This window comes from Dermacentor variabilis, chromosome 9, assembly GCF_050947875.1.
Source record: "Dermacentor variabilis isolate Ectoservices chromosome 9, ASM5094787v1, whole genome shotgun sequence".
In the NCBI taxonomy this organism is placed as follows: domain Eukaryota; kingdom Metazoa; phylum Arthropoda; class Arachnida; order Ixodida; family Ixodidae; genus Dermacentor; species Dermacentor variabilis.
The window spans coordinates 137,397,966-137,415,761 of NC_134576.1; the positions used below are offsets into that span (position 1 = coordinate 137,397,966).

Here is a 17,796-nt window from a genome sequence, read left to right on the forward strand (position 1 = left end):
GTGAAAACCAAGCAGCTTTGTACAATAAGTTTGGGTATCGACGACCGGGTATGTGCGAGCCGTATACAGCTTAGTCATTGCTGCAGGGCAAAAATGACGAAGGAGAGAATAAGAAAACCGTATAGGACAAGCGCTGCGTTACTCTGTCACACGCAGATTTTTCAACGTAAAATTGATTCCTCAGCCGGTTCACTTGTGACTAGAAGCTTCCGTGCTATCGCAGCTGCTGAGGGCAGCAATGCGTTCTATGACCTCCGAGACCCGTTGCCGAAGGGGATGTCAGGCGCCACAGCTCCCGAAGTGCTGCATGAACTTTTGCTTCTGCGACGAAAGCGAAGAGACATACAAGGAGCAGTGTTTCGTGCGTTCCGTATTGGATGCATACAACTGAATTTTGATGCTGCGCAATTTGCGCAAATGTTCGCGCAGTCTTACCAAAGCGATCTATAGGAAGAAGAGTCCGGTGCGATAGAGGAAAGCTTGCGTATTATCACGCGGTTTGTGGCCTAGCCCTTACGGTATGTTGATGCCATTAAATAAGGTATCATAATCACCATCATCATCAAGCCCAAACCTCCAGAGCGTGTTGCGCCTTTCACCTGTCTTAACATTCAACCTTCACTTAGCCTGACTGCTCGCTCGCGTACTAGTCTAACTGTTCGAATATATTTGGTTTATTCTTTTAATTTGTGTGTCTCGTATGTAATTAACATTTTTTTGAGATACCTACTGTTACCCGATTCTTGACCTATACCCCTTAGTGGGTACGAGCCATGACAGAGGTTCATCATCATCATAACTGACGAACAAGAAGGAAGCTACAGTCATGGCGCAGGAACGGCCGAGGATACCTACGAACCTTCCCTGCGATGTGATGGACAATTTGCTGACGCAGGGCGTCCGGTTACTGACGGCAATCAGCTGTTGCATTCTGCTCGTCATCATCACGATCAACCTGAGCCCTCGCTTCCTGGACAGCGGAGGCATCAGGCTGCTTGTCACGCCGCTGCCCGACACTGAGGAGCAGGTGTCCTTCACGCGAGCCATGAACGCCGCGACGAACGCGTTCCTGCTGCTCGGAACGGTCATCACGATGACGGTGCTCATGGTGACGCTCTACTACTACCGCTACTACACCGTCATAGGAGCCTGGATCACCCTCGCCTGCGCCATGATCCTGGTCATGTTGCCCGTCACCTACATCCGCATATTCTTCAAGAAGTACAGCGTGCCGGCTGACATCATATCGGTCGGCTTATTCGTCTACAACTTCATGGCGCTCGGCGTGGTCGTCATTCGGTGGAAGGGCCCGCTCCTGCTGCAGCAGTTCTACCTGATCGTCGAATCTGCCTTCTTGTCGATCTTTCTGCTCAGGCTCCTGCCCGCCTGGACCCTGTGGGTCGTGCTGTGCCTCATACCCATCTGGGACCTGGTCGCCGTGCTGTCCCACGTCGGGCCACTCAGAATCCTCGTTAAGACAATGACTGAGAGGGAAGAGGGTCTACAGGCCGGAATGGTCTTCTCGACTTCCAGCACGGAAAGCGGCTCGGATGCCCGTGGCTTCAATCTGGGGCTCGGCGACTTTGTATTCTACAGCGTCCTGGTGGGCAAGGTGTCGACGTTCGGCGACTGGGCCATTGTGTGCGCTTGCTTCGTCGGCATCCTGGTCGGCGTATGCGCCACGCTGTTCATGTTGGACATCAAGCAGACTGCGCTGCCGGCGCTTCCCGTGTCGATGGCGTTCGGCCTCACTTTCGCCGCCTTCCACAAGGTCATTCAAAACTTTATGAATGAACTTTACGTATCACAAGCGTTCATATGATGCCTCGAATTCCTACACGAGCCGCACAAGACTCCACAAACCGAGCAGAAAAGGTGCGTTATGCTAAATTGAAGAACTGTCATCGCAACGTCCGGCCTGGAGAGAAAGTCAACAAAAGTTAAACAAGTATTTACGTCCTCTATTAAGATTGGTTGAATTGATAATACGAAAGCGCTCAGCACGGCACCGACAAGCGCGGTGTTCGCGCTGTATATTACTTTAGAGAACAAACATGACTTTGGCAATTAAAAATTGGCAACCAGATCTCAACCTGGGATCCCAAATGGTCATAACTACCTTGACTTGTGCCCTTGGAAAAGGTGGAGTAGTAGCACTCTTTGCGGTCACAATGGCTATTGTGTATTTGACACTGGTCGACACTACTTATCACGACGCCATAGACTTGGGGATGGCTGAAAGGGGTGCAGTAATTACATTCAACTCGCATAGCTATCAAAGTTGTACCGCTACTCAAGGTCTAAAACAAAGAAAACAACGCTTATGAATTAGGAGTCTACGTATTTTTCAGATTAGACAAGTGGGGTTTCGAATCGAGGTATTCGATTCGTGAATTTGATATTCGGTTTCTTTAAATATTTGAATATGGTCACTGTTGGGCTACTATTGTTTAATCATTTCTGCCCTTTTCAGAGGAGCTCAAGCATACCATGTCATGATCGTGTCCAAGTGCCAGTTGAAAGGGAACCAGAAACTATGGCGGGGCTACATTTTATTTACTTATTTACGAGGTCGATATCATATTTCAAGTGGCTATCTGTGTATTGAAACAAAAAACTCCTTTCTACTGTCTTCTCTCTCAAGCCTGCTATATTTATATTGTGCGGGCTGGGGGCTTTTATTTTATTAATCTATATACTTCAAAATAAAAAAGTATGTCTTCCCTCTCGCTGCCTTTTCTTTCTTGCATAAAGAATAACATTGTATTGGGTATTCTAGTCGATATTTGAAGTTGGGGTATCTTCGTACCTTCGCATTCGTTTTCAAAATTTTCGCTATGCAAGCACCCATAAGTATTTCGCTTACTGCCCTGCTCGCACTTTTCACGTAGGTCGTTTCGGATCGGCCAATCTGCATTGAAACGATTCTAAAATACGCTGTGCACCCTAAAAAGGAAAGAAAGAGAGCTATTTGACTGGTGTTGCACTCTTCCCAAGAATAGTTGGAACCAATTTTCTCAATAAAAAATGTTGGCAGTACTAGCGGATTTTATACCAGCCATGATTCCCTCTCGCGAATTTGGCTCCAAACAGCAGCGTTGGTACGTCAGACTGATGTCACGTATCTCAAAGTATTTTATGTGTTATTTACTTAACAAAGAAATAGAACAATATGCAGAACAGCTCCAAAGACGACAATGGAAGGAACTATGCACGGAGCTGGATCATTAACTTAGCACGAGCAAGACGTGGAGGTTACTTAAATATCTCCTTAACCCAGAGGAAACAAAACCGGTGCGCAGGCAAAACATGCACAAGATCCTATAGGGGTGTAAAGGAACAGAGCAAGATTTTTTGAAAGAGGTCGAACTCAAATACATATCACAGTCATCGTCGTGCATTCATGCCGAATACAAGGGGGAACAGAACTCCGACCTCGATGAAGAGTTTATCGAAGCAGAAATAACAGCAGTCCTGCACAAACTCAACACCAAATCGGCACCGGGCCCAGACGCCGTTACAAACAAGACACTCAGAAACCTGGACGACGCTTCCATTCGCAAACTAACAGAATATATCAACGAGTGCTGGAAATAAGAAAAGATACCGCAGCAGTGGAAGACGGCACAAGTCATCCCAATACCAAATCCTGGCAAACAACTACAACTCGGGAATCTATGACCCATATCTTTAACTTCCTGCGTGGGCAAACTAATGGAGCATGCCTTCCTCGTGACGCTCACCAACTACATAGAAGACAACGACTTACTCCCAAACACGATGATAGGATTCCGAAGAAACCTGTCTACACAAGACACCATGCTGCAACTGAATCACCAATAGACGAGCCTGGGCGATCGACGCGAGCCATCCTCGGGCTAGATCTCAAGAAGGCATTCGACAATGTGGCACACCAAACTATACTGCACCAAATCAGCAACCTTGGCTTGAGCGAGCGGACGTACAACTATACACGAAACTTCATAACGGATAGCGAGGCAAAAATCACGGTAGGAGGTCTGACGTCCGAGAAAGTGCCTATTGGCAGTGCAGGCACACCGCAGGCATCGGTTATATCACATATGCTCTTTAACCTGGCTCTGACTGGTCTTCCTAGCAAATTACAAAGAATCGAAGGACTTAACCACACAATCTATGCAGACGATATCACGCTATGAATAAATGATGGCAGTTCAACAGAGATCGATCAACAGAGACTACAAGAAGCTGTTGAAACAGTCGAGAAATACCTGGAAGGCACCGGTCTAACATGCTCGGCCGAAAAATCTGAGTTGTTGCTGTACAGACCAACGCTAAAGGGGAGACCTCCCAAGAACTACAACACAAACACCTACAAAGACATACAACTCATGACCCAAGATGGACAACCCATACCCAAATCCGAGAAGATAAGGGTGTTGGGAATGATCATTGAAGCCAAGGGCACCAACGGAGAAACTATTCGCAGAATCGAAGCCAAAGTTTCTCATACGATGCGATTGATCAAGAGAACAGGCACGAGGGAATGAAAGAAGCAAGTGTCATGAGAATCATACAGGAGTTCGTCATAAGTCAGATCACTTATGTGGCGGCATACCACAGGTGGGGCGCTGCAGAAAAGAAGAAGCTAGACTGCCTGACTAGGAAGGTATATAAACAAGCGATTGGAATCAGGCTAAGCACGAACACGGCGAAACTCCTAGAGCTGGGGCTGCACAACACGCTAGAGGAGCTAACAGAAGCGCAACGTATGTCGCAATACGAACGCCTCTCCAAGACGACGGCGGGCAGACACATCCTAGATAAATTAGCGATCCGCCACCACACATAACACGGGGACAAACGGGTAATACCCAAGAAAATAAGGGCCAAACTCACTGTACCTCCCTTACGCAAGAATATGCATCCTGTGCACCACGAGGGCAGGAGAAAAATCAGGGCAAAGAACATGACGAAGAACTACGGAAGGAAAAAGGACGCGGTCTTTGTAGACGCTGCACGTTACAAACACAAATGCAGCTTTGTCGCAGCAGTACTTAACCACAACAGACAATGCTGCACAAGCTTGACTATAAACACGACACGCATCGAAACGGCGGAGGAAGCGGCTATAGCGTTAGTCATAGCCCAAATCAACGCATACTATATAATCAGCGATTCCCCGACGGCAGTGCGCAACTTCGCGAACGGCCCGATCTCAGCTGAGTTGCTAAACATACTCATAAAAGGCAAACCAACAAGGAAATACAGGTGCGTCCAAACCCTATGGATACCAGCCCACACCACCGACTCAACGGGAGAGGACAACCCTAACGCGGCGGCACACAACGTAGCTCGAGGACTGACTTTCCGAGCTGCGATGAACGTAGACCCCTCGACAGGGCCCTCCGAAGTATGGCAATGGGAAGACATATTGACCAGGTTGAGGGACATCACCAACCATTACAAGATGCAAAGACGCACTTAGCCTCCACCCCATCCACAACTCACTCGATCGCAAGCTGTCCAGTGGCGACAACTACAAACCAAATCCTACAAGAGCCCGACACTAATGCACGCTATTTATCCAGAAATATACACAACAGATAGATGCAAAGTGTGTGGCATCAGAGCCGCGCTACAACACATGCTATGGGAATGCCAGGAACTAATACAGGACAATGCCAGCGCAGCCTCCATCGACAGCCTCCGCGCGCTATGGCAGGCCGTGCTGCTCAGCTCGAACCTGGAAGACCAACTCTGGGCAGTCCAGCGGGCCAAGGAAACCGCCGAGAGGCAAGAACTCTTGGCCGTAACCTCGGCGAGTGCTTCAGCCCACTAACTCGCCGGACGCGAATCGTTGCGATTCTAAATAAAGTTTTCTCACTCTCACTCACTTATTTTCAAAGTGTCCGTGGGCTGCTTCTGCGCGGACAGGGATGAATTCTAGTTTTCTTAGACGCTTGCTTATACGTAAACGTAACCCGCCGTGGTTGCTCAGTGGCTATGGTGTTGGGCTGCTGAGCACGAGGTCGCGGGATCGAATCCCGGCCACGGCGGCCGCATTTCGATGGGGGCGAAATGCGAAAACACCCGTGTGCTTAGATTTAGGTGCACGTTAAAGAACCCCAGGTGGTCAAAATTTCCGGAGTCCTCCACTACGGCGTGCCTCATAATCAGAAAGTGGTTTTGGCACGTAAAACCCCAAATATTATTAGGTAAACGTTAAAGCAGTCCATCAACGCAAACGTTATCAAAATGATTGACGTCATGACTATACTGTTCGACCGCCTTAAGGTGACGCGGCCGCTTGTCGTTATTGTGACCCATTTTTGCTTACGAAGGCTCCGCGCTTGCGGTAACGTCGTTTTTGTGTTCCACACGCATATTTTACGGTTGCAGCCCGAATTGGTATTTTTATAGCGAAGCTGAGAAATGCTTGAAAACGTTATATGACGGTTTTCCGGGCATTCCCTAAAAAACTAGATCACTCACAAAGTTTATACTTCAAGAAACTGTGGGAAAGGTTAGGGACATTTAGTAAAGCAATGAAGGGGGCTAGTTGGTGAACGTTCATGGTTATATTGCGCTCAGTTTTACAAACACGATATTAAGGAAGGACAGGACGTGGACGGACGAAGCGCAAACTACCAACTGTTTGATACTGTTAAAGAACGCGCTTATATACAAGGAGATATGGTGCGGGGGGGGGGGCTACATATAAAAAGATATGACAAGGTGACGACATGTGATTATAGTTTGGGTCAGGCATACATCCTTCACATGCACCCGTTCGCCCTGGCGAACTCGACCTCAGCTTTGATAAGCGCGATGGACGGAGTGCTTACGCACGTCTCTTTTTCTTTAGCTATCGCAAGCGCCTCCCATATTTCTCGCTCCGTTTTTGTTTTTGACTGCGGGAAAGTATACATTGGGCAAACTGGACGTTGTCTAAACGATAGGTTACGGGAGCACAAATACACGTGCCAGCTTCTGACAGCACCTAGCAACTTGGCCGCACATTGCAAACAGTGCAAATGCTCCCCGCTAATAGAAAGCACCACAGTCATCGGAACATCAAAAACAATAACGGAGCGAGAAATATGGGAGGCGCTTGCGATAGCTAAAGAAAAAGAGACGTGCGTAAGCACTCCGTCCATCGCGCTTATCAAAGCTGAGGTCGAGTTCGCCAGGGCGAACGGATGCATGTGAAGGATGTATGCCTGACCCAAACTATAATCACATGTCGTCACCTTGTCATATATTTTTATATGTAGCCCCCCCCCCCCCCCGCACCATATCTCCTTGTATATAAGCGCGTTCTTTAACAGTATCAAACAGTTGGTAGTTTGCGCTTCGTCCGTCCACGTCCTGTCCTTCCTTAATATCGTGTTTGTAAAACTGAGCGCAATATAACCATGAAAGGTTAGGGACGATTTCCGGAAAATTTTTAAGTCTGTGCCAGATAGGGGTTTCATGAAAACTGCTAAGCCCTTTTTCGGCGCGTTTGAGGTGGTATATGAAATGCTTAAAAAGCTTTCGCACTACCCTGGAAGAACCAAAAAGGCACAGATTTCATATTTAGAGGAAACTGGGACCGTTCTATCCAGAACTAAAAGTTTGGAGTGTGTATGTTAGTTCTGTGCTTTGAAAATAATTGCTGAATACTTTTTTTCTTGTTGCAGTTCAAGGCCTCTGAATTTTAACATAGATGTTTTCATACGCTGCATGTGTCCTCGCTTGCCTGGTTAACGCAATAAGGAAAAAAGAAAAAGTAACGCGCAGCTTCCAAGCTCGAAGTTCCGGATTGACCAATAATGCTAATCGCATTACTGTCGAAAGTGACCTTGAGATGACATCTACCGTATTTTTTTTTCTCCAGAGCACCATGAAGAATTTACTGCCAGAGATCCCCCCCCCCCCCCCAAGGACAAGTTCCATTACCGGTATCCGCGAGGCGAGATGAGCTCCACCATCCCTGCCTAATACCACTAGCGTGCAAAAGCGCTCTCAGGCTGTCGCATTCGAATCTTTATACTACGGCCATGTTTGACCGGAATTTACGATAATGCACAATTTTGAAATGTGCCGCACACTATGTACTAAGTATAATGCATCCTGTTTTACATATTTCTCAGAACGCGCTCCTGGGCCAAGGCGGATGATGTGAAGTTGAATCAATTTCAGATCTGAATCAGTGCAGTATCGCTGTGGCGTACAGTTGCGAAGGCGCCATAAGGAACTTTGGTCTTCCGTACTCGTTGCAGTGACCTTAGCACTTCAAAAGCACTCTCCGCGAGGTGTATAGCACTCGGTGTAGGCACTGTGACGGTGTAGCGGACTTAGTCCACATGGTTTGGACTTGTCCTAGCTTTTACGAGCCAGATATATGTAGATAATCCCGGGAGTCCTTGCTACTCAACCAAGGAGAAGATGCTCAACGACATGTCATCGACCTCGCCCTGACCGCCGCCGCGTCCCAAGAGATCCCGGCCGACGGTTAGGGAGGATGATTGGGGGGTCCAAGCTAAAGCCTCCACCCCTGTCATCTATTTGACGGGTGCGAATAACCTCACTTCTGTCTGTCTCTCTCACTCACACAACACACAAAAACGCGGGGAGTGCTGGTATTGGACTTGTACTGATTATAACCGCTGTTGTAACTGTGGGGTTGGGACCTCTGCCAGGCCTTCGCGCCTTTAGACCCAGTCTCCCCTCGCACGGACGAGAAATAAAGTTGACTCAGAAACAAGGGCGAGTTTTCATGCACTCCAGGAAGGCCTTCTCTACAACATTGAAGAAAAGTCCAGAAAACAATTAAATTGAAAGAGATATTTTCAGTATTGGAAGACTTGGTGTTTTGAGAAGCTGCCACAGTGTTACTCAACTTCCGAGCAGCCAGGAAGCAGCCCGTTTCGCATATTTTTCTGTGTTTCGGCACCGATCATTTGCAAAAGAAGAAAGATGCCTAATTAGTGTCCGTATTCCTCACCAATCAAACTACGCGATCACAGTAAACAGGGGGCTGTAATAACCGAACTAAACTCATGGTCAGGTGGTCAGCCATGCTTATTCTTTCACGAGAAGGTTAAAGGTAGGAAAGAACACGAGGTCTATGTAACTATGCGCGTAGTGCGCGTCGACGGTCGCGCCACTGGTGGCGGCCTTGCTAAGTGCACTCGGGAAAGGAGGCAGCTGTCCGCCGTATTTTTGCTGCGTTGTTGCTCGCAGTTCTTTGTTTTATTGAAGTTTTCGGAGAGAAATAAGCACCACCCATCGCATGCGCATGGTGGCCAAAGCTTCAAGGCATGTCGAAGGAAAACCTTTGCGTGGTGGATCAAGTGCTGAAATACACGCAAAAGCTTGCCGGCGGCATTGCCCTAATCATTCCCCTGCCTACTACTGCATAGTCTACAACTGCAGCCAGAGGGTACTTTCGAAAGTGACAGTTAGGTGGTCATCATGGGCACCTCTATGGGCGATGCACTAAGTGCGTAGCAAGGAACTGTTGTACTGCTTCTGTGGCTGAAAAAAGTCACGCGTGCGTTATGACCGCGAATCTCACGAACAGTAATAATGTGATGCGCACGATGAACTTACGTAGGACCAGGCAGTGTTCATGGTACGCGAACTTATAGCAAGCGACATTTATTTCCTTGCACATTTACTCGCAGATGTCTAGGTGTTAGTGACGATCACGGCAAAATGAGGAGCTTTTTCTGCCGCTTGTGTGAACGGTCACAATATACCCTCAGCGCCTGGTACAGCCACAGGCAACAGATGACACGCATTACTGTTACAGTACTGTTATGCTGTGCATTCGAAATTGCCCGTTTGGGAATTTTAATTACAACTAAATATTTTTATTCTGTTGCAGATTAGAATCAGCACAGCTACTCACTTTTTACCCCGCGCGCATATGAGCACTGTATGCTGATCTCAAGTGCCCAAGTATGATCTCAAGTATATCTATGACGTCAATTTTCTGCAGCTGTAGCCTTGTTGGGTTCATGTACCTATATCTATACCCGCCCCCGCGCGCGGCGTTCACGTAAGGTCCGACTACAACGTAATATTATTAGCAGAAATTAATAAAACTTTTATTCCCGGTCGAAGTATGCAAAAGGCATCAATGCTTGCTCAGCAAAACAAGAAAGCGAGACTTTTTGTCGTTTGCGATTTGACTCCGAAACAAGAAACGTATTCAGGTTCTGAATTTTTTATTGAACGATTATTAAAACGGTAAAAAAAATGGTCACGTTGGCTGGGCGTAAAAAGCGCGACAACGTCTATGTACATGGAAGCAGGGCAGTGAAGGCTGCGGAACACCCGTTGCACTCTGCTGCGACTTCGATGACTCCGGAGTCTGGGCAGTTCCCGACGTCTCGACTCAACACGAATCGTGTTTCTTTCGTGCCTGGTCGCACATAACGCGCCGGCACTGCAGTTTGAAGCCGAAACCGCTTCTTGAAGGCAACACATTCACGCGACGTACGAAACTGCCGATTCATTTCGAGGACGGAGCGTTACGTGGCCCTGCGCGCTGAATCCCACCGCAATCCGCTTGTCTGCGAAAGTCTTACGCTCTGCGTTGAGCCACGCCACTCTCGCTCCGCGGAATTATTCAGCGATTTTCCACGTGGTGCGAGTCCACCTTAATCGACGTCACTCTGCAAGGGACGGTGCGGTTGCACACGCTAGGGGTAGTTCTTCGTGGTCGTCTCCGAGGATCGAATGCCTTCGTTCTTGAGTCGCTGGATCATTGGCCCGTAGATCTCTTGCGCGAACGGAAGCACCATGCCCTTGGCTTGGATCTCGCCTGCGAAGGAGTGTCGCGTGGTATGGTCAGCGCAGTGCGCAGGAACGTTGTGGTCAGACATGCAGTTACTAATGGACCTGTGCTGTGCCTACAGAGCAGGACTGAAAACGATCAGTACGGTGCCTATCTACAGGCAGATTATTTTTAAGTTTTATGGAATTTTAAAAAAAATCGCCTCTTGTAGATAGCTTACTTCTTAGCCTCTTCGAATAATCCATCCCAAGGACTACATCACTAACACGAGAGCTCGAATCACATCATTAATTAATTAACAATATGCGCTAACTAATTTCCTAATTTACGGCACGTATTGCAATTTACGAATTGTAGCTGGTGGGTTTGCAAGACGTATCCACTTCACATGAACTTTCAGGATGACACCAGTTTCGAGACATTTTCCAAAGTGAGTGCTCCAATACATGAAAAAGCGTTTTGATAACAAAGTAAGTGGAACAACAGTGCATATTTAGGGCAAGTTTGAAGGCGCATATCTCCAAACTGGCGCCATTTTGGAAATTCATTCAAATTGGATACGCCTTACAAGTTCACCGGGTACAATTCGTAAATTGCAATATGTGCCGTAAAGTAACTAAGTAAAAAAATATTCACCGACATTACCATACTCCCTAATGCGAAATTATGGCGCAGCTGTATGCGTGTTTTCATTTCGCGGTATATTGGTTGGCGCGGACAACCTGTCTTGTGCGACACTTTGCAAACGGAGCTAACTGTGGCGCGACTGTCTCGCTAATCGGGAGATTGCGAGAGCTGGCGCGTGGGCGATGCGTGGGCGCAACTCACAGCAGCCGCCGCAGACAGACCTCCGCTCATGCAGCGCTTTGTTTCTATACAGACGACGCACGCTACTCTGGCGTCATCTCATAGCCGTCGTCGCCGTTGAGCACGTCTTACACGGCACTAAGTTATTTTTCTCACGCTTTCGCAGCACCCTCCTCCGCTTTCCGCCTCATGGTTCCACTACACCTCCTCCTTCGTTTTCCTCCTCGTGCTCTTTCGCTATCGACGTCTTTCATCTCCCACTGCGCTCCGCGTTCGCTTTCATCCTTCGCTGCTGCTCGTTCGCTCGTTACTAGGGGCAGCAACGACCCTCGTCCCAGGAACGGGTGCTGTAGAGCGGCGCTCTAAAAATAATTAGTGGATTTGTTAATTAGTTGAATATGTGATTCGATTTCTCCTGCAAGTAATGTCCGCCTCTCGATAATCCACCTCAAGGAATAGAATTGTGTGACCTGCAACAGGCTATTTTTTTTTTAATTTCATAGAACTTAGAATGATCACCCTGTAGTCAGGATGCACTTCGGAACCATGAGATTAGGGCACACACTTTGTACGGACACCCAAATGCTGTAGTTTATCTCTCTCAGTACACGAGTTCAGAGAGCATGTTAACTACGTATCTCTTGGAACGTGTGCTTTGGCATATGTTCAACATACGCAGTACGGTCGGCAAGACGAAAGAAGGGACGACGCATGCGCAAAACAACTACGCCTCTTAGATAGCAAGCCTGTATACTCTGCTCAATGACGTCAAACAACTTGAACCGAAATTTCCATTGCCAAAGCCCGACGTGACGAAAGTGGTGACGTGAAAATCTACGCGGATTATTCGGGAGCATCCCCATTAGATTAGTGGGACCGGCTTATGGGGCGAGTCAGCACTACAGTAGCACTACGCTTCGCTAACTGCTACTGACAACCTTGCTCACCCTGCAAAATCATCTTGGCAGCAATGGCAGCCGGGTAGCCGACGGTCTTCGCCATCGCAGAGTAGCCGTTGGGGTCTCCGTAGGTGACCATGTCGACGTGCCTCATTTCCTGCACAACAGTCACGTTAGCGGTATAAATTTCACAAGCTTTAATTTTACAGACTTCACAACACTTAAATAAAGGTTGAAATAGTTCGAAGATGTTATCAACTGGACGTATGCTACTTTGATAGTATAACGCGGCTGAGGCAGATTGCCATCTTAGATGCGCGATAAGCAACAGCAACGTTAAATATACGTGCATAAAAGAGACGGTGGCGTCTGAGCAGTCCTGACGCTACGACCAGACTGAATAAAATGCCGTGGAAAGCGAGCTTTTATCTGTAATCGCGTAGCACGTGCTATTCGAAGAAAATTAAGGTAGCCCGTCACATAACGGACAATGCATACACATTGCTCTAAGGATATCGTTCACCTTTCCGTCCACATTATCCTTCGCTGAAGTATTGTAATCAGCGTTCATTCGCTGCGATGACGCTGTAGCGCAGAGAAACTTGCCTTCTTTTCATCGTGCCACTGGATCCCGATGTCGTGCCTCATTATGACTATATCCCGCTCGCCAGGTTCTGCGACAGACGGACAGACAGACTTGAAACACTTCAAGCGGGTGCGCTCACATACAACCAATACACCACACGGAACCACAGACGTCCGTTCTTACCGTATGCAAGCCTGTTGGACAGGTGGAAGATGAGCGTGTCCAGGGGCGTGTTTTTCTTCTCGACCGGTATGTCATCGAGGAGGCCCAGACTGTAAATTGCGTTTAGCACAGGATGCGGCATCACTTAAATATTAAAGCTGTCAGTCAAAGCTGCCAAGTACTTTGAGCTTTAAACATCACCCCCATCCTCGCCTTTAACACTTTCAGGAGTTTGCACATTCCCTCCATCATTCTCCGACATAACATTTGGCATCAGATTAAATGCAGTAGTTACAATTCTCTTTTTGGTTCAGCAGTCAAATCTGGCCACTGTCCGCGAATACAGAATCACACGTAATTAGGTCAGCACGATGCTATTCTCAAATACAAAGTAGTGCTCTTGAAGCCGTTGTAGCGATACAATAGGGTGAACTCAGTTCACAATGGCAACAAAAAACGTCGTTAGACAAGGATAGCAGGTAACAGAGCTCCTTGAGTGCTTGTCCCTACAAAACCAACTTGGGCGTGCTTAGCTAGTATGACGTCACTAGACGCATGGTAACAGGAGCACGGAAGAACGAACACAGATGGCGAACTTACTCTTCAATGGCTTTCGTCCTGAACTCGCACTTGTCCACCCGGTCGTAGATGAGATTCTTGATGTTGGAGGTGAGGAGATTGTCCGGTTGGCCCATCAGCGTCGTCATGAACAGGCGCTGTGCAAAAGAAATATAAGTACTGAATAACCATGGCAAGTGCATAAGGTAGCAAATCAGTGCACAAAAGAGTGACATACAAGCCTGAATATCAAGCGACAACTAAACGGTGAGTGTGCAATCGCACGGATGTAGTGCTACTTGGCAAAAATTCGACGCATACCCAGGTGATCTCCGGTCCCCTCGGGTGCAGGCTGGGGTGAGGCTCGGTACCTAGAAGTCCGAGAAGCTGAAGCCCTTTCATGGCGCTTGAGAATCCCTGGGAGAAAGACCGCGATACATTAGCTTAAGTAAATATTAATCGATCAATTGACTGTCGCTGTGCGCACTTACACGCATGGCACAGTTCGTGAAAACCATTCGAAAATATAATTTCAGATGGCTGCACCAGTTTCAGTTGCACGAAGCAGCTTCTTGCGACCTCACCGAACGAGGGAACAAGTTGCAGATGTTACTTGTTAATCTTAAGAAGCGTCGCCTTTCGGGTCTGACATAACATGTTACAGTTTTCGTACGCTTTCTGCGCCGACATACAACTGTCGATGAAACGATTTTGACGTTGACCTGCGCGACACCATTCCAATGGACGTGCAAGTTCAGGGCCTCGTGCGAGCCCAGAGTTTGCCACATGTATAGTGGCGTTCTTGCTAATGACCTCGCGCATCGCTACTGCATCAGCACTCCTCACCTTGTATCTGAGCGTACCGCGAAGGACGGTGTGGGCGTTGTTGATACCGTAGGTGTTCTTGTAGACAAGCGAGTCTCTGTTCGGGTATCCCTCAAGGTTGAAGCCCGGCAGGAAGGGAACGCGCTGGGCGCTGTCCAGCAGACTACCGGGAGCTATTTCCACCTCCTGCACGGAAACAAGCGTTGCGTTGGCCATAAGTGCGTTGACGCCGTCGCGAGAACTGAGATGTTTGACTGCGTGGCGAAACTCGCCGACAGGCTTGCCGAATGTAAGAGTGTGCTTGTCACGGTGCAGCAAGCCCAGGCCGAGAGCGTCTGAGCTTACTCAGAAGATGCTGCTAGGCAAGATTTCTATGGACACGATCTTATATACGATGCAATAAACGTGGCGCCCATACGGAATACATTCGAAAGGTTACCGCTGCACCTGGCTGAGATCCACCCCTATTCCAGGCTCAACATTCATGCAGGTAGAGTCTGGATTTAATCCCGAATCCTGCGTCTGCAATGCGGGACATGTCGAAAAGTCGGCTTGAATTGCGGTCGCTTACCTTGCCGTTTTCGAGATATCGAGCCGGTCCCATGCAATTGACAAAGGCGCTTCGTGGATTCCAGCTGTGACGAGTAAGAAGAGGACATAATTAGGATCAGACATTGTCATTTACGTTTATTTTTACTACTTCCTAAGCGTGTGCGAATATTTGAATTTTCGGATACGTATCGTACACTTTCTTTTCGAATTGAGGAATGTGGTTCAAGGGACTGCTGTCCAATTTCACAATTTCCTACTATGACCAAACGAACAGTTGCACTGCCGCTATCGGAGCTGGCCGGTGGTAAAAAAAAAAAAATTAGGCACATATAGGGTCCATCGGCATGGTTCGAGCACCCGTTGTATACGCGGTGCTGACATTTTGTTGAATGAACATTGTGTTCATTGAAAGGCTATTCAACCAGACTTCCAAACGGCGTGGCGCCTGTTAAAAAAAAAGGACTTTGTACAATAATTTCTACCCCCCCCCCTGCCGCACCCGCCGCCCTCCTAGTTTTTTTTTCTTGCTTAATGTCATACGAGAAATATCTAGTGTTGCGCCCGATACTCGAAGCCAGCATATTTCACTATTTGAACATGCTCACGTGCTACTTATTCCCCCCTTACTTGGTGTGACGATGAAAAATATGTCAGCAACGGTTTTATCTGATCTTGTTCGGTTTTTGACAACTCAGCGTATATAGCTTAAACTTACGGACATTCCATAAAGGAGACATCAGGATATTAAGCGCACGCAAAGTTTCTTTTGACGACGCCCACCTGATCTTGTATCGAAGCGGGTTGTTGGCGTGTTCCGGGGCCGGCAGCCCACCACAGTAGGACACGAAGGATAAGACCTGCAGAAACGACAATGCATCGTCAACGCAATCCGAGCCATAAGCTACGTTTACATGAACTCGACACAGGCGGGCCGAGTTGGCTTGTACGGCTGTAAACTGCTCGTCGGGGTCACATGAACGCCAGCGGATCGCGCCGAGCGAGAGTTCTGTCACCCCGTCACCAGAGGATGGGTAGGTCTTTGAAACTCGCTTAGCGGACGCATGTAAAGGCGGTCGGGTCAGTCTGGGTCAGCTAATTTCCAACTCGACCCGTTCGCGTCGAGTGCGTGTAACCGAAGCCACATCCTCGGTGTACAATGACTGGTCTGGTGCCTAACAACACACGAAGAACGTGTACGGCGTCGACCTACCTTGCCGCCCTTTCTGCGTACTTCGTCGAAGCACTCCATGGCCAGAAGGTGGTCGATGCCAGGGTCGAGGCCGACTTCGTTCATAACCGTGATGTTCGCGTCAGCGGCTCTGAAAGTATGGTCACAGGAAATAATCTTTATGAACATCACTTCGCTGGCACAATTCTCAGGCAAGTAGCTGCCCAGACCCGAGAGAAAATTAAGTAAACGGCACTTACGCGCTGTGCAGTTCTTTCATCTCCGGGGTGAGGTAGCTGGCGGTCACCATGTTTGTCTTGTGTGCGATGCAGTATTGGGCTATCGTCGGGTGTAGCGGGTAAGGCAGCAAGCTGTTAAAACAAGTACAGTTTCACAGTTCCGCACTTTTTGTGCAAGATCTCGCGAATGCCACAGTAAAAACACAACACTGAGATACCTTTATGATCTGACTAAAAAACACTGTCAGTCCACATCGTCAAGCAATGTTAACCGACTATAGGTGCGTAAAGCAATCACAGGAAATGCATATTTGCGATTACAGTCCCCCTATTGCTGTCTTCCACATGTTGCGGAAGAAATTTAGAACGTAGCTTTACAAGCTGATGCAATTGACAGGACAGGCACTGTACACAAGAAAATGCTGTACAGTTTTAATACGGAGCTCGGCTAGTTCACTGCTTCCATTGCATGAAATATTTAAAACCATAAAGACGGAACATCGAATCGACAGGACGGGCTGAGGATGGCAGTCGTGTTGCACGAATGAATGAATTTTGCCGCATTACGTTCGAAAACCACGAATTCATAATGAGGCACATCGTAGCGGGGGACTCCGGATTAATTTTGACCACCAGGGTATCTTTAACGTGCCTCCATATACGAGGCACTGGCGATTTTGCATTTCGTCCCCGTTGAAATGCGGCCGCCGCAGCCGGGATTTAATCCCGCGACCTCGTGCTTAGAAGCGCAACACCATAGCCGCTAAGCCACCGCGGTTGGTGGCAGCCGAGTTCAGCTGCTATAGAAAACAGACAAATGAATAACAGCACCGACGATTCTACTTTATATAGAAATAAAAAAATATCGCAGTTCCGCCGGAAAGGAGCACCGATACCGATAGCAAATTAGCAGATAGCTGTACGAATAAGGATAGTTTTATCGACCGTATAAACTTGTAAACATTCGCTTACTAACTAAATTAACAGTGATAGAATGTGTAAGCGCGACTCAACGAGGACGTAGAAAGAAACAGCACACGGAGACAACGCTGCCTTTGCGTGTCTGCTTCTTTTTAAGTCCTTGTTCAGTCGCGCTTACATATTCTATCATGGATTCAAACCAACTAGCCCGTCATTGTTTTAACCAAATTAACCAGCATGGGGTCATGCGCGAACAGGCGAACATGAACACACATCGCTCGATGAACGCGGAAACAGTGTGCAAACGC

General features: G+C 47.9%; 1 protein-coding gene and 1 pseudogene across 7 annotated transcripts in view; one reads left to right on the forward strand and one right to left on the reverse strand.

Annotated features, from left to right (window-relative positions):
- Positions 1 to 397: 397 nt before the first annotated feature.
- Positions 398 to 8,884, forward strand: LOC142557656 (presenilin-1 pseudogene; annotated as a pseudogene).
- A 1,298-nt stretch (positions 8,885 to 10,182) lies between these two features.
- The window catches only part of LKRSDH (lysine ketoglutarate reductase/saccharopine dehydrogenase), a 75,404-nt gene continuing 67,790 nt past the window's right edge, over positions 10,183 to 17,796 (reverse strand). For all 7 annotated transcript variants that reach the window (XM_075669646.1, XM_075669645.1, XM_075669650.1 and 4 more), the window contains 11 exons: positions 16,589 to 16,699; positions 16,371 to 16,479; positions 15,941 to 16,017; positions 15,180 to 15,243; positions 14,630 to 14,794; positions 14,105 to 14,200; positions 13,826 to 13,941; positions 13,247 to 13,335; positions 13,084 to 13,151; positions 12,526 to 12,634; positions 10,183 to 10,798 (listed from right to left, as the gene is read on the reverse strand). In XM_075669646.1, coding sequence (XP_075525761.1) covers positions 10,677 to 10,798; positions 12,526 to 12,634; positions 13,084 to 13,151; positions 13,247 to 13,335; positions 13,826 to 13,941; positions 14,105 to 14,200; positions 14,630 to 14,794; positions 15,180 to 15,243; positions 15,941 to 16,017; positions 16,371 to 16,479; positions 16,589 to 16,699 — 1,126 coding nt within the window. In that variant the 3' untranslated portion in view covers positions 10,183 to 10,676. The remainder of the gene's footprint in view (positions 10,799 to 12,525; positions 12,635 to 13,083; positions 13,152 to 13,246; positions 13,336 to 13,825; positions 13,942 to 14,104; positions 14,201 to 14,629; positions 14,795 to 15,179; positions 15,244 to 15,940; positions 16,018 to 16,370; positions 16,480 to 16,588; positions 16,700 to 17,796) is intronic.